Raw genomic sequence first — 13,846 nt, forward strand, 5'->3', positions numbered from 1 at the left:
TGGGCACTTTACATATATGTTATGGTGGGGTTTGTTGATTTAAAAAAATCAATACACTGCTGTATTACTGATGACATTTTTACTGGGTTTTACAAGTACATTTTGGTTTTATAAACTCTTTAGTATCTTAATCTCCTCTTTAAGTTTGCAGATACCTGGCAATTTAAACCTCCTATTCATTTATTAAATTTTTTTCTTATTGATGAATCCTGTAAGTTTGATGCTTTTTACAGCTTTCCTCTTTTGCTTAAACGATAAATTAGTCTTACTTGTTTTTTTCCTACTGCCACAGATTTTGTTTCATACACATGTCCCCTACAAAATCTACAAGATGCTTGTTGTACTGATAGTGCTTGCATTCATTACAGGTGAAACATCAACATTCATTGGTTGTTGCCGGAAGAGGTTCTCCAGTGTTTTCTGCTAGCTGGCTTTTTTTCATATCTAAATTTACACTTCTACAGTCATAAGGCTTGCTCTGCCAATAGCATACTTCGTAGGTTATCCACAGCAAGTTATATTTGGACATCTACGTCAGTAACTGATTTATCTTTCTCTTTCTGCATGCCCTTAAAGAAACCCTAGCGTTGTAAACCTATATTCCCTATTTCTAGAGTTAGAGGACCCCCACTAGCTGCAGGAGAAAGCCCATCTACATCAACCAGGTGAAACATGGTCATGTGACCAAATGCAGCACATAGGAAAGCATTAAATGCAATTGGTTGTGAGTGTGGCAGAAGTACAAAGGGAGTCTCGTGGCAGCAGTACAAAGGGAATCCCCTCTTCCTGACAGCCATTATACTTGTGTTTAACCTTGGTAGGATTAAAACTGTAGAACCACTGCGCCCAAACCATTTCACTGAGATTAGGTTTTCTGGATGCATTTAGTGGTCTTTTATTCAGGGCTGGATTGATTAGAAAAAAAACAGCCCTGGAAAACATTTCATGCATTGCACCAATATAGTAAGCAGATATACATGTACACTCACAAGACTTTAAAATAAACAAAAATAACTGCATTGTTTTATACAGATGTAACAGAGCAAATGTATCGGCTTCATTCATTTTATCTGTCATGACAAAACTGGTTATGGGACTCAAACGTTGACTACATGGTGTTTCTTTTCTTCTTAAATAAGTTAATTTGTTTATTCTGAATGAAACACTCTCACCTCTATCACAACGTTAGCCTGTTTGAAGGTATTGTTATGGGGGTAGGAATCTTTTAACTTCAGGGGTTAAACCATTTTGTGATAATTTAACCCTGAAGTTGGGGTTCTAGCCATGACATTGGTGTCCCTTGGTTTACTTCCTCTTTACATCTGTAGTATAAGGAAGGATTAATCAGGCAACCAGCAGTGGCATCTCCAGGATTCATATTTAGCAGCTTTGTCTCAGAGTAGAGAGGAAACGGAAAGACAAAAGAGCAAAAAAAGTTAGTAAAACAATGTACAATTTATTGAGATAGTTAAAAATATATGGATGGATATTGACACACAACTGCAATAAGGCAATCAATATTAGAAAGCCTGGGCTATAGGCTATGAACCCTTCTGGCTAGCAGCTTATATATCACAATATAAAGTGCAAATCTGAAAGTGCAGGAAAATGCTGTTTAAGTAAAGGGAAGTATAAGGTGCTAAAGGTGACTTTAAAAAGCCACTGATACCAACTATCCCTTCACAACATAAAGTACAAAATTCACAGCTTAGAATAAAGTGCAAGAATATAAACTGCACACATTTAATAAGTAAGGCTGGAAAAGGAGCTTAAAGTGACTATGTGAAAAGTCACTGACATCAACTATCCCCACACAGCACACCGACCATATTCACAGCATGGAATAAAGTGCAGAATAATAAAGTGCACATATCTTCCAGATAAGTTCAAAGACTGCTTATACCAATTCTTAGGGGTCTTCACAACAGGGCTCAACTTGTTTCGTCGATCATCCGACTTCCTCAGGAGCTTCTATCTTCTTTCCCGGTCTTCTTCTTTTTAAATCCACCGGAATTCGCATCTAATCAGGTGACCGCGCATGCAAGAAACATGCCGGACGTAACACCATATGTCATGATGCACGAACGACTGCTTTGCGCATGCATGACAAACCACCCTGGAATGCAACCTTTTTCTTTCACATGAGGGGCCAGTGACAAAAGTAGAGTGGCAGTTATAAAATGTGTATAAATGTGTGTGTATACCAGCCCTTTGCTAAGCCGCGCAGGAAACATTGAAGCTGGCTGCCGCATGTTACATCTGCCCTGCCCTATAAAAAACACACACCAGTTTTGGGTTTGCTTTTCACAAGAAGCATTGCCTGATGTGAATGATGCCTCGCACAAAAGAGCTCTCAGAAGACCCATGTGGCAAAACTAGCCACTTAAGACTGTAGTTGTATTAATGTATTGCTTGCTGTAGCTTTAAGAATGTTAGAACCAAGCGTATACCTATTTTTGATTTTATGCGAACAAGAGCATTCGTATGCTGGCGGCATGAAAGCCACCAGCATTCATACAGTAGTTTCACGAACGGTGAATTTCAACACTGTTCGTGAAATAAACAAACTACTGAATGGGAGACCACACACAGGAGGTCGTGTGGCTCCCATTAAACTTTGCAACATTGTATCTTTCGGTAGTTATATTAGATTCAGGGTGGCTGCCGTTCGGCTACCGGCCATGCGGTGGTCGGCCATCTTGGATCCTTTGTTAGCCCAGCGGTATTTTGTCGTTGTGTGCCTGGAACTAAAATCAGGTACTCAACGGCACGAATACCGCTGGAATTCCAGGCTGTTCGGGAGCACCGTGCTTTCGGTATGTTAACCCCACGGATGTATTCGTGTATTTGATGCAAAGTGTATATTGGATGGTAATTTGTGCGGCGTTCGGCTAAATGTGCTGGGATCTGAGCGGTACTTTCACGAAGTGTGCACTCAGACCCCAGCTATCTACCGAACAGTCATTCGGTAATATAGCATGAACTGTGTAAAAGTTATATATTTTTATGTGAAATATCAGTTCTGCTGCACGGAGGGATAATCCACTTAACTGGATATTCTAGTGGGAGTATCCCTCTCGTACAGCAGTGCATGATGGGAGAAAGGTCTTGGTTGTTAAGTTCCCCATGTAGTCCCCTACTGTACAACCCCTGTAATGTCAGTATGGAAACCCCTTGCATGGGGAACCACATAAATACTGTGACCTGTGATTAAAACCTCAGTTGACTCCCAGCCTATGTGTCGTCTAGTTCTTGGGAAGGAAGGATTTATACAACGATTACTGCATGCTGTACTTATTTTGCCTGGATTATTTTATGCTGTTCCTGTTACCCAGTGGAGATACTGTGGATTATACTACCTCTCCGCTACAACCTACGATTAAGAATTGTTGACTTGCATAAAGCTGGAAAGGGTTATAAAAGTATCTCCAAAAGCCTTGCTGTTCATCAGTCCACAGTAAGACACATTGTCTATAAATGTAGAAAGTTGAGCACTGCTGCTACTCTCCCTAGGAGTGGCTGTCCTGTAAAGATGACTTCAAGAGCACAGCGAAGACTGCTCAATGAGGTGAAGAAGAATCCTAGAGTGTCAGCTAAAGACTTACAAAAGTCACCGGCAAATGCTAACATCCCTGTTAGCGAATCTACAATACGTAAAACACTAAACAAGAATGGATTTCATGGAAAGATACCACAGAGGAAGCCACTGCTGTCCAAATAAAACTTTGCACAAGAGCACCTGGATGTTCCACAGCAGTACTGGCAAAATATTCTGTGGACAGATGAAACCAAAGTTGAGTTGTTTGGAAGAAACACATAACACTATGTGTGGCGAAAAAGAGGCACATCACACCAACATCAAAACCTCACCCCAACTGTAAAGTATGGTGGTGGGGGCATCATGGTTTGGGGGTGCTTTGCTGCATCAGGGCCTGGACGGATTGCTATCATCAAAGGAAAAATGAATTCCCAAGTTTATCAAGACATTTTGCAGGAGAACATAAAGCCATCTGTCTACCAGCTGAAGCTCAACAGAAGATGGGTGTTGCAACGGGACAATGACCCAAAGCATAGAAGTAAATCAACAACAGAATGGCTTAAACAGAAGAAAATACGCCTTCTGAAGTGGCCCAGTCAGAGTCCTGACCTCAACCCGATTGACATGCTGTGGCATGACCTCAAGAAAGCGATTCACACCAGACATCCCAAGAATATTGCTGAACTGAAACAGTTCTGTAAAGAGGAATGGTCAAGAATTACTCCTGACCGTTGGGCACGTCTGATCTGCAACTACAGGAAACGTTTGGTTGAAGTTATTGCTGCCAAAGGAGGTTCAACCAGTTATTAAATCCAAGGGTTCACATACTTTTTCCACCTGCACTGTGAATGTTTACATGGTGTGTTCAATAAAAACATGGCAACATTTCATTCTTTGTGTGTTATTAGTTTAAGCAGACGGTGATTGTCTATTGTTGTGACTTAGATGATGATCAGATCACATTTTATGACCAATTTGTGCAGAAATCCATATCATTCTTGCAACTTTATATATGTATACACACATACATACACAGGGCTTAACAAATCACAGGCGCCAGGTCACCATGGCAGCTAGAAATGTTGCCCTGGCACCTAGGATTTGTCAGCCCTTTGCTAAGCCGTGCAGAAAACATTGAAGCCTGCTGCCGCGGGGAGCATGGAGGCAGCGAGCTAGGGAGCAGTAACCTTCCTGCAGTTTCTCTCTGCTCCTTCGTATGCTGTTTAGTTACATGATGTCACTCCGGCCCCGGCATCACTACAGTGAGGCGAGCAGAGAGAAACTGCAGAAATATTAGAGAGGAGACACACTGGACGCCTGGGAAAGATTAATTCAGCTCTACCAAAGGTAGGGAGGCTGGGTGTAGCTTGTGTGAGGGGGAAGTTGCTGCACAGTAGCGGAACTAATGTAGAGAGGGCCCTAATGCAAAATTATTTGGGCCCCTGAAGACACATGCTCATCAGGTGGCCCTAAGTGCACAGGCCACTTGATGGGCTTTAATGTAACCGCATGTATAGGAGCTTTTGAGATTGCGTGTGGGCCTGTAAAGTGTGTGTGTGTGCATTTAGGGGATGCAGTGTGAGTGTATGTATATTGGGGTTGCACAGACTGACCCATACACACACACACACACACACACAGGTTTACCAATACACACACAGACTGACCCCCCAACACATACACACAGACTGCCTCCCCACACATGCAAACACAGACTGATCCCCCCCAATGCACACACAGACTGACCCACACACACACACAGACTGACCCATACACACACAGACTGCCTCCCCTACACAGAGTGACCCATACACACACAGTCTGACACCACACACACACTGACTCACACTTACCAGCAGCTGCCTGGATGCCTCTGTGCAGAGCTGAGCTTCCTCTCCCTGTCTCTCCCCTGCGCTGCTCTCTGGGACCCAGGAGGAAGTCCTCCCAGCTGAGTGCCCCCTCTGGCTGCACGTGGGAACTTCCAGCTATGATTACATTCTTCAAAGACAGATGGAGGTAGGGGCTGCCACCGGTTTGGAGGACCCATCAGGCAAGCTTCTGCAGCTTTTGAAGGGAGACTCAGTGCCCCCAGCATCAATTTCAAATGGGGGACACAAGGGGGGGGGGGGCATTGCATGATGTAGGGGTGCACAGGGATGCCATGGCCCCCTGTATGCCCCTCCCAGCGATGCCCCTGGCAGCCAGTGGTAGATTGAGAGTGAAATCTGATGCTCTCAGACTATTACTGGCCATCCATTGAGAGAAATAGTATGTTTCTGTTCTTTTATGTATATTATGTATGTGTGTGTGTGTGTGTGTGTGTGTATATATATATATATATATATAATAAAGAATATATGTATTATATAATTTTTGTGTATATATTGTAACATGTTATGTATAAAATTCACACATACATTTATGGCGAAACGAAACATGGCGAAACGCTCGTTGGGCTCCATCATTCACACAGATTAGACTGCAGATCATTTACTGACCGACCATGATCACTGGTGTAAAAGCAGTACGTGTATCCTCACAGACCTTCCTGCATTGAATTCTTCAGCAGCGGTCTGACCAGGGTGAATAGACTTTCTTTTGTTCTGCTCCATAGAGATAGACTGTCTTTCTCATAGGTGCCCTTAAAGGCACAGACTAGCAAATCCTTGCAGTATTATTATTTCAGTGATAGCAAATACATTTTCTTATTTACAGATAGAGATAGTTACTTTCTTTCTCAGGTGCCCTGGAAGGCACAGACTATCAAATCCTTGCAGTATTATTATTTCAGGGATAGGTTTTTTAATTTTCTTTCTTTACAGGTGCCTACAAAGCCACAGACTATGTCAATATATTTGAAGCAGAATTATTTTCCCGACGTTTTTTACGTGATACTGTATACTATAATGGTGATAATTAGCGGCAGTGCCATCCAGTGCCAGTTAGATCTAGTTCTGACAATCCAGCATAGGTGCCCTTGAAGGCCCAGATTTAGCATTTATATATACCAGCATACCGATATTTTCACCATCTCCATTATCAACATGGTTTACTCTACACCAACAGTTGTTTCTAGGACTTCATCCCTCACTGTTTCAGTAGCCGCTGTACTCTGCTTGCATTCCCATATTGCCGAGGGTCCCCCCTGACATCACATAGCAAACATAATGTTATCATACTATGTTGCATTTTAGTGACAAACTGTTACATATTGCTTATTTGATTTCCTACAGAACACTGCATATTCATTGAATACAGCTTGCTACTATCTATTTAATTCTATACACATCCCATAGTAAACTCATATATGTATATGTATATATATATATTATTTTTTGTTCTTTCCCCTTTTTACAACACTGTATATATTGTGAATAGATCACTAAGTATCTTTTTCTTTAAGTTTTGTCTCCGTCTAGTGGCAATACCATAGATTGTATCCACTTATACTCTTTTTGTCTAAATACTATATTAAAAGTTACGTGTTAAATTATTCTCTAACCATACTTCTGGGTCAAGAGCTAGTCCTCCTCTTTTAACTACTTCATTATCCGGGTTCATTCCCTGCTCTTTCAGCCCTACTGAACTTATATATCATTCTCCCATCTTCCTTTTGTTTACATATTGATAAGATTTTATGTGCTGTCTCCCTCACTGCTAGTCTCCTGCTGGACGCTGTGACAGAATCCTCCCAGGAGATGAGATAATTAAAGTTAATGAGCAAACAGTGGTAAGTAATATTAAAGGAATTTCTGGGACTAAGAATAGGAGAAGGAACATAAATGTTGATTGAGTTAAAGTGATGTGAATTTTTTTAAATATTATTTTACAAGAATACAGAAGAAAATATTAGTTAATATAATTTAACCTAGTCAACACAATTTTATGTTAAGTGGATGTACTCATAATCTTGTAAGAGAAGCTTGGTTGACGTTTAATTGATTTGCAGGTTGGTTGGACACGGCAGAACCTAGTGTGGAAACTACTAGAAAAAACAGATTGTGTGTCTCTTGTTCTAAAGAAAGTCTCTGTAGCATCTGCACCACAAACGCCTACTGACCCAACGTTACCGAAACGTCAGGTTACCTCATCACCACTGCAAGATCATACTGGTCACACTTTGCTAAATATCAGTGGAGCAGCATCTTTACCTACAAAGCAGAGAACCCTAAGCCTCCAAATAAAACGCATAGGATCTTCCTCACCAAGAGTTAAAAGTGAACCCAGCACACCAACAGATTGTGCAGTCACCAACTTATTAGTAACTTGCAGTGCCCCAGCTACCCCTACAAAGAACATTTGTCTAACTAATGAGATACTGCTTGGTTCTTCACAAGTGACACCACACACCTCTGGAACAAATCTTATATCTCACTCCCAAATCAAATCCATCAACCATGCTCAACCCATCATTGCATACCCTCCTGATCAGTCAACTTCCCAAAACCTGCCGGTAGAGTCTCTCTCCAGTGTGGAAGAAGTAAACTTTGGGGTAGGTATACATTTAATGCTTTTTAAAAAAAAAAAAAAAAAAAAATTAATACAACTCTCCCAATCATATTATTTGTATCTTTTGTGCACCTTTTAACAGGATATAGCTTATTTATTTTTAATCCAAGAGAGAATGGTATAAATCATATTGTGCAATCCATCCACATTAGTTTTTCAATTGAATATTAAAATGCATTGAAAAAACTCACAAGTGCACTGGGGGAAATCTACTAGTCATATTTTAGACCAACTGGCTCAGTATGAGATACCGTTTCCCCTCAATTGGGTTAACCCCTTAAGGTAAAATTGTGATGAAGGGGTTATGGTGCCCGGAGCAGTCCTTTTACTTTATGCAGTACAGTTGCTTTTATATATCAGTTTACTAACTCAGTAGCGAGCAGATAGGACCAAGAAAGCATTTTCATCTGAGGCTTATCTGTTTTAAAATAAGTTCATTATTGAAAGCTTGTGTGAAAATATGCCATTAGGGCTCAATTTGCCTTCTGTACTAAAGTATCAGCCTATCTCTGTACACAACATTGTCGCTTAACCTCTAGCTTGATTTTCATATTGTACCGCTGAATATTTGTAACCTCATATTTGAGTTCATTGAGCTGATGTTGTGTGAGACCATATTGGTTTTCTCTTCAGTGAGCAACAACACTTATGTCACCTTTATTTGGTGCCTTCTATTTGACATTAAATAGAGGACCCTCTATTTTACATATTTTCATCAATACATAGCATTTCCTTATTAACTATAGTGTATGCAGTCCTATCAAATTATGTCTCTATTATTTTGTTGTTAGACTGTAGATTGCATTCCAACCTTTCCCCATTCCCCCTAATAAAGATATAAAAAATAAGCAACTCTAAATAAAGAATAAAGTATAATTATGTTTGATGTCTGTTTCTTCTTACTATATATATAATTTGTGCACAATTTTGTTGCATAGAAATAATGTGATTCAACTGATTCTCATACAGATGCATAGAGGACACATTTCCATTCTAAACTTTCTCATAAAGATGGGCTGCATTATTGGGATTTAGGAATTGCTAAAAAGAATTTTGCTATAGGGTTGTATTAGTTCAAAAGCAGTTTGTAAAAAATGATGGCTTAGTATAAAACGCTATTGTGTAAAAAAAATTCTAATCAGGTTCTTGATAAGGTTGATTGGAGTTATATTATATATAAGCTGTTTAGTATAAGTGGTTGATTTGCCATGCTATTACATCAGATGTATATTATAACTCCTGCTAATCTTTGCCAGAATCTCCCTGAAAATGACTGGAATTAATGACCAGCAGGGGCAGGCAACCTCTTGCATATATTTATCAATGTTACCCCAGGTAGCAGTGAGCAACTGTTGTCTACTGTATCTGGGGTTAATGTGGTGTGTGCTTATGCCAAAAGTTGCACAAAACTGATATTGCTAGTGAGAAAGACATTTAAGCCCTTAACGCACACATACGTTGTTTTTTTTTTTTTTGTGTGTGTGTGTGTGTGGGGAGGGTGGGGGGGGTGTATTTTTTGTCTCTATCAAATACTTTAAAAAGAAATGCAATCCACAGAGTCAGTGCTTAGTAGATATCTCCCTGTGAGATATTCTCCGGGATAAAAAAAAAAAAAAACAACTTGTATAATCTGAGATCCAGATTGGGTATCAATAAGTTCTTATGAATTCCAATAATAGAAATGATAATAAAAAGGGTAAAGCCAATTTCTGTGTCCACTTCTGTGGTGAACCATGTAGTACACTGACTATACCTTAAAAATGAAGGAAAATAGTGTAACACTGTATGTTTCATACCCTTATAAAAAAAACAAAAAAAAAAAAAACAATCAAAAACTCTTACAAGATAAAAACGTGGTACTTATCTCTAAGGACAATTCAAACAGCATAGTAAGCACTTGAGCCAGCCAGATAATCAGGTGGGTTACCAGTTTCTACAAAGGAGACATCGTCTGCTTCGTGCACTGAAGCTGACCCTCCACGGTCTAAATTCAGAGGAACGCTAAAGGTATATCCCGCTGGAAGCTGGAGCCTCGTGTGTGGTCACCAGATGCTACAGTACTTTAAAAAGAAAGGCTACAGAGAGAATCTTTGTTCAATAACCACTTCAGAAAGATGAAGTAGTTGGACATATTGTGAAGCTATAAAGCAGATTTTTTCATTTTTGTTTTGTGTTTAGCCATTCTTATGTGTTTGTGCTATCTTCCAATTTTATTTACTTCCTGCCTATTACTTAATGCTTTATCATTTTTCTTTCAGACTACCCAATTCACTACTCGTCAACGAAGTGGATCTGAGAATTCACAGACCGAAACGTAAGAGAAGCATGTCCTTGACACTGTATATATCTCCTCTATTACTGATCCTTCTATTTTTCATGTGATCTTTCTCACTCTCTTTATCAGTATTTTCCTTAGCCCACAATCTTCTGTGAACCTGCGGCACACACTTTCTGACAGCAACTTGTTTAAATCCACACATCCTTCTTCTCCTCTGCATATAGAGCTCCAAAGTGGGGAAGGTAAGACAAAAATAATTTTGTGTAAATATCTTTACTCATACATCTATCTGTAAGACTAATTTAAACTCTACCACCAAAGGCACACTGGCCATTTCATCTCAATAAACTTGAGTACAGTAATCCTGTCATTTTAACGCGGCAATATCAAATATTGTCATGTTTTGAAGCTGCAATGTTTACATTGCAGAGTTAAATAACCCTCTAGTGGCTGTCTTATTGATACATACTAGAGGCACTTCCTCATCCAGAACCGAGTGAACATAGCATTTGAATGGAAGAGCATGCCATTCGCCTACATATGCCTACTTCCAATCCATTGCTTATTATGGGAGAGATTGCTGTAGCCGAAGAGTGCCAGCACGGGAAGCAAGCAAGTAAGTAATCTTTGACTTGCACTCTGGATTCAGAAATTACAGCCGAGGAACTTGGAAATGCCTTCATAATGTTTAAGAATTCTAAGGTTCTAGGATCAGATGGATTTTACTTGTTTTAGAACCATTCGATTTCTTATCAGAGGTCAGCCAGACATAACTTTTCACTTCCACTACACTACACTGACTCTCTCAGCCACTGAATTCCTGTACTTAGCTCACGAAAACTAATGGGTATTCCTGCTTTGGGGCTTAACCCATATAAATTGACAAAACTCAAAAGAAATGGCCCTAAAGGTGGGGGCTTTATATCAGAAACCTACAGATAACATCAGAAGGACCTTGTCCAAAAGGTCAGGACCTCTGGCATTCCTGCAATGCATCTCCCTTTAGAGGCTGACAAGGCTTTTGGCATGGTGAATGTTTGCTATTTGTGGGGTCTGTTGCTGGCTCATAGTTTTAGGGCAGACTTCTTGAAGGGTATTCAAGCACTATAGATGCATTGTTTAGATTTTATATGATTAGGGGGGCTCTGTTTAGGTAATTTTCTATTAGAATTGAGCCTTTTGTGAGGATTATTTGCATTAGAGTGATGGTGGGGGAGATATAAACTCAACTTTCCTTGATGTCAATTCTTAACCTTTAGTGTACATTGTAAATCTCAGGATTTAGGGTAGAACATTTCATATGTGAAAATCTGGACGTAACTTTCCAGAATGCTCACATTTGACAGCTAATCGAGTGATTAAGATAGCAAGCATATTATGTAATGTTATCTGTATCATCTCTATCCTAGTCAGGTATGTATGAAATAAATAATGGCAATATCATATTTCAGTTATGGAACACTTTCTCTGTGGTCTCACCTTAAAATCTTTGGCTGAATCATTGCTGTAATCCCTATTGCTCAGAATATTGTACATTTTTAGATCCTTTTCCCTTCCACTTAAAAGATCTAATTTGTCTTTCTTACAAGAAGATGTATACTCTTCTTGTATGATGTATACATGTATACGGATGAGGAAATGGATCAGATTTCGGAAATCTGTTTTATATAAATCAAAGGTGAATGGTGGACTGTTTGAAGCTTATTTGATTAAATAATAAAAGGCAGTACACTTTGCAATGCTTTCCGTAGTCGATGTAGTTGGTGGAAGGGCCAGGTTGGTTGTGATGTGTCTTGCCAATAACTGGTCAGATTGGCTAAAATATCTCCAGGCATGGTATCCACTTGTTATAGGGGTTATGACGACCTGCACACCACATGGATCTTAGCAGGTCTTAAAATTGGGTAATTACACCCAGTGATAATTACACCCATGGTGGGCCAGGGACAAAAGTAGGGGGGCAAATTTAACCCCGCCCTCACCGCAGTTTGACCCCGCCCCTGCTGCATGTTAAGCCCCGCCCCAATGTGTTTTTTTTTTTATAATCCCTGGTGGAGAATTCATTATTTTCCACCAAGGATTATTAAAAAACAAACACATTTCCCTTGATACAGTCCATACACACACACACACACACACACACAGACTGCTGAGTCCTTACACACACAGAGAGACAGACTGCAGACCATACACACACACACACACAGACTGCTGAGTCCACACACACATACAGACTGCTGAGTCCATACATACACACACACTACTGAGTCCATACACACACACACACACACACACACCCAGACTGCTGAGTCCATACACACACACAAACACACACAGACTGCTGAGTCCATACACACACACAGACTGCTGAGTCCATACACACACACACACACACAGACTGCTGAGTCCACACACACACACAGACTGCTGAGTCCACACACACACACACACAGACTGCTGAGTCCACACACACACACAGACTGCTGAGTCCACACACACACACACAGACTGCTGAGTCCATACACACACACACAGACTGCTGAGTCCATACACACACACACAGACTGCTGAGTCCATACACACACACACAGACTGCTGAGTCCATACACACACACACAGACTGCTGAGTCCATACACACACACACAGACTGCTGAGTCCATACACACACACACAGACTGCTGAGTCCATACACACACAGACCGCTGAGTCCATACACACACAGACTGCTGAGTCCATACACACACACAGACTGCTGAGTCCACACACACACACAGACTGCTGAGTCCACACACACACTGCTGAGTCCACACACACACACTGCGGAGTCCATACACACACACACTGCTGAGTCCATACACACACACACTGCTGAGTCCATACACACACACACACTGCTGAGTCCATACACACACACACACACACACACACACACAGACTGCTGAGTCCATACACACACACACACACACACACAGACTGCTAAGTCCATACACACACACACACACACACACAGACTGCTGAGTCCACCCACACACACTCCTGAGTCCAACCACACACACTCCTGAGTCCACCCACACACACTCCTTAGTCCACCCACACACACTCCTGAGTCCACCCACACACACTCCTGAGTCCACACACACACACTGCTGAGTCCATACACACACACACACAGACTGCTGAGTCCATACACACACACACACACACACACACACACAGACTGCTAAGTCCATACACACACACACACACACACACACACACACAGACTGCTGAGTCCACCCACACACACTCCTGAGTCCACCCACACACACTCCTGAGTCCACTCACACACACTCCTGAGTCCACCCACACACACTCCTGAGTCCACCCACACACACTCCTGAGTCCACCCACACACACTCCTGAGTCCACACACACACACTGCTGAGTCCACACACACACACTGCTGAGTCCACACACACACACTGCTGAGTCCATACACACACACAGCTGAGTCCATACACACACACACAGACTGCCGAGC

General features: G+C 41.1%; 2 protein-coding genes across 2 annotated transcripts in view; one reads left to right on the forward strand and one right to left on the reverse strand.

The window, feature by feature from the left end:
- ZNF593OS (ZNF593 opposite strand) overlaps positions 1-13,846 on the reverse strand; it is a 343,969-nt gene that overhangs the window by 253,114 nt on the left and 77,009 nt on the right. The window lies entirely within an intron of this gene.
- The window catches only part of CNKSR1 (connector enhancer of kinase suppressor of Ras 1), a 128,779-nt gene that overhangs the window by 65,092 nt on the left and 49,841 nt on the right, over positions 1-13,846 (forward strand). Inside the window, exons 8-11 of the mRNA XM_063453225.1 lie at positions 7,200-7,268; positions 7,488-8,030; positions 10,306-10,361; positions 10,452-10,567. Coding sequence (XP_063309295.1) covers positions 7,200-7,268; positions 7,488-8,030; positions 10,306-10,361; positions 10,452-10,567 — 784 coding nt within the window. The remainder of the gene's footprint in view (positions 1-7,199; positions 7,269-7,487; positions 8,031-10,305; positions 10,362-10,451; positions 10,568-13,846) is intronic.

Source organism: Pelobates fuscus, chromosome 1, assembly GCF_036172605.1.
Source record: "Pelobates fuscus isolate aPelFus1 chromosome 1, aPelFus1.pri, whole genome shotgun sequence".
In the NCBI taxonomy this organism is placed as follows: Eukaryota; Metazoa; Chordata; class Amphibia; order Anura; family Pelobatidae; genus Pelobates; species Pelobates fuscus.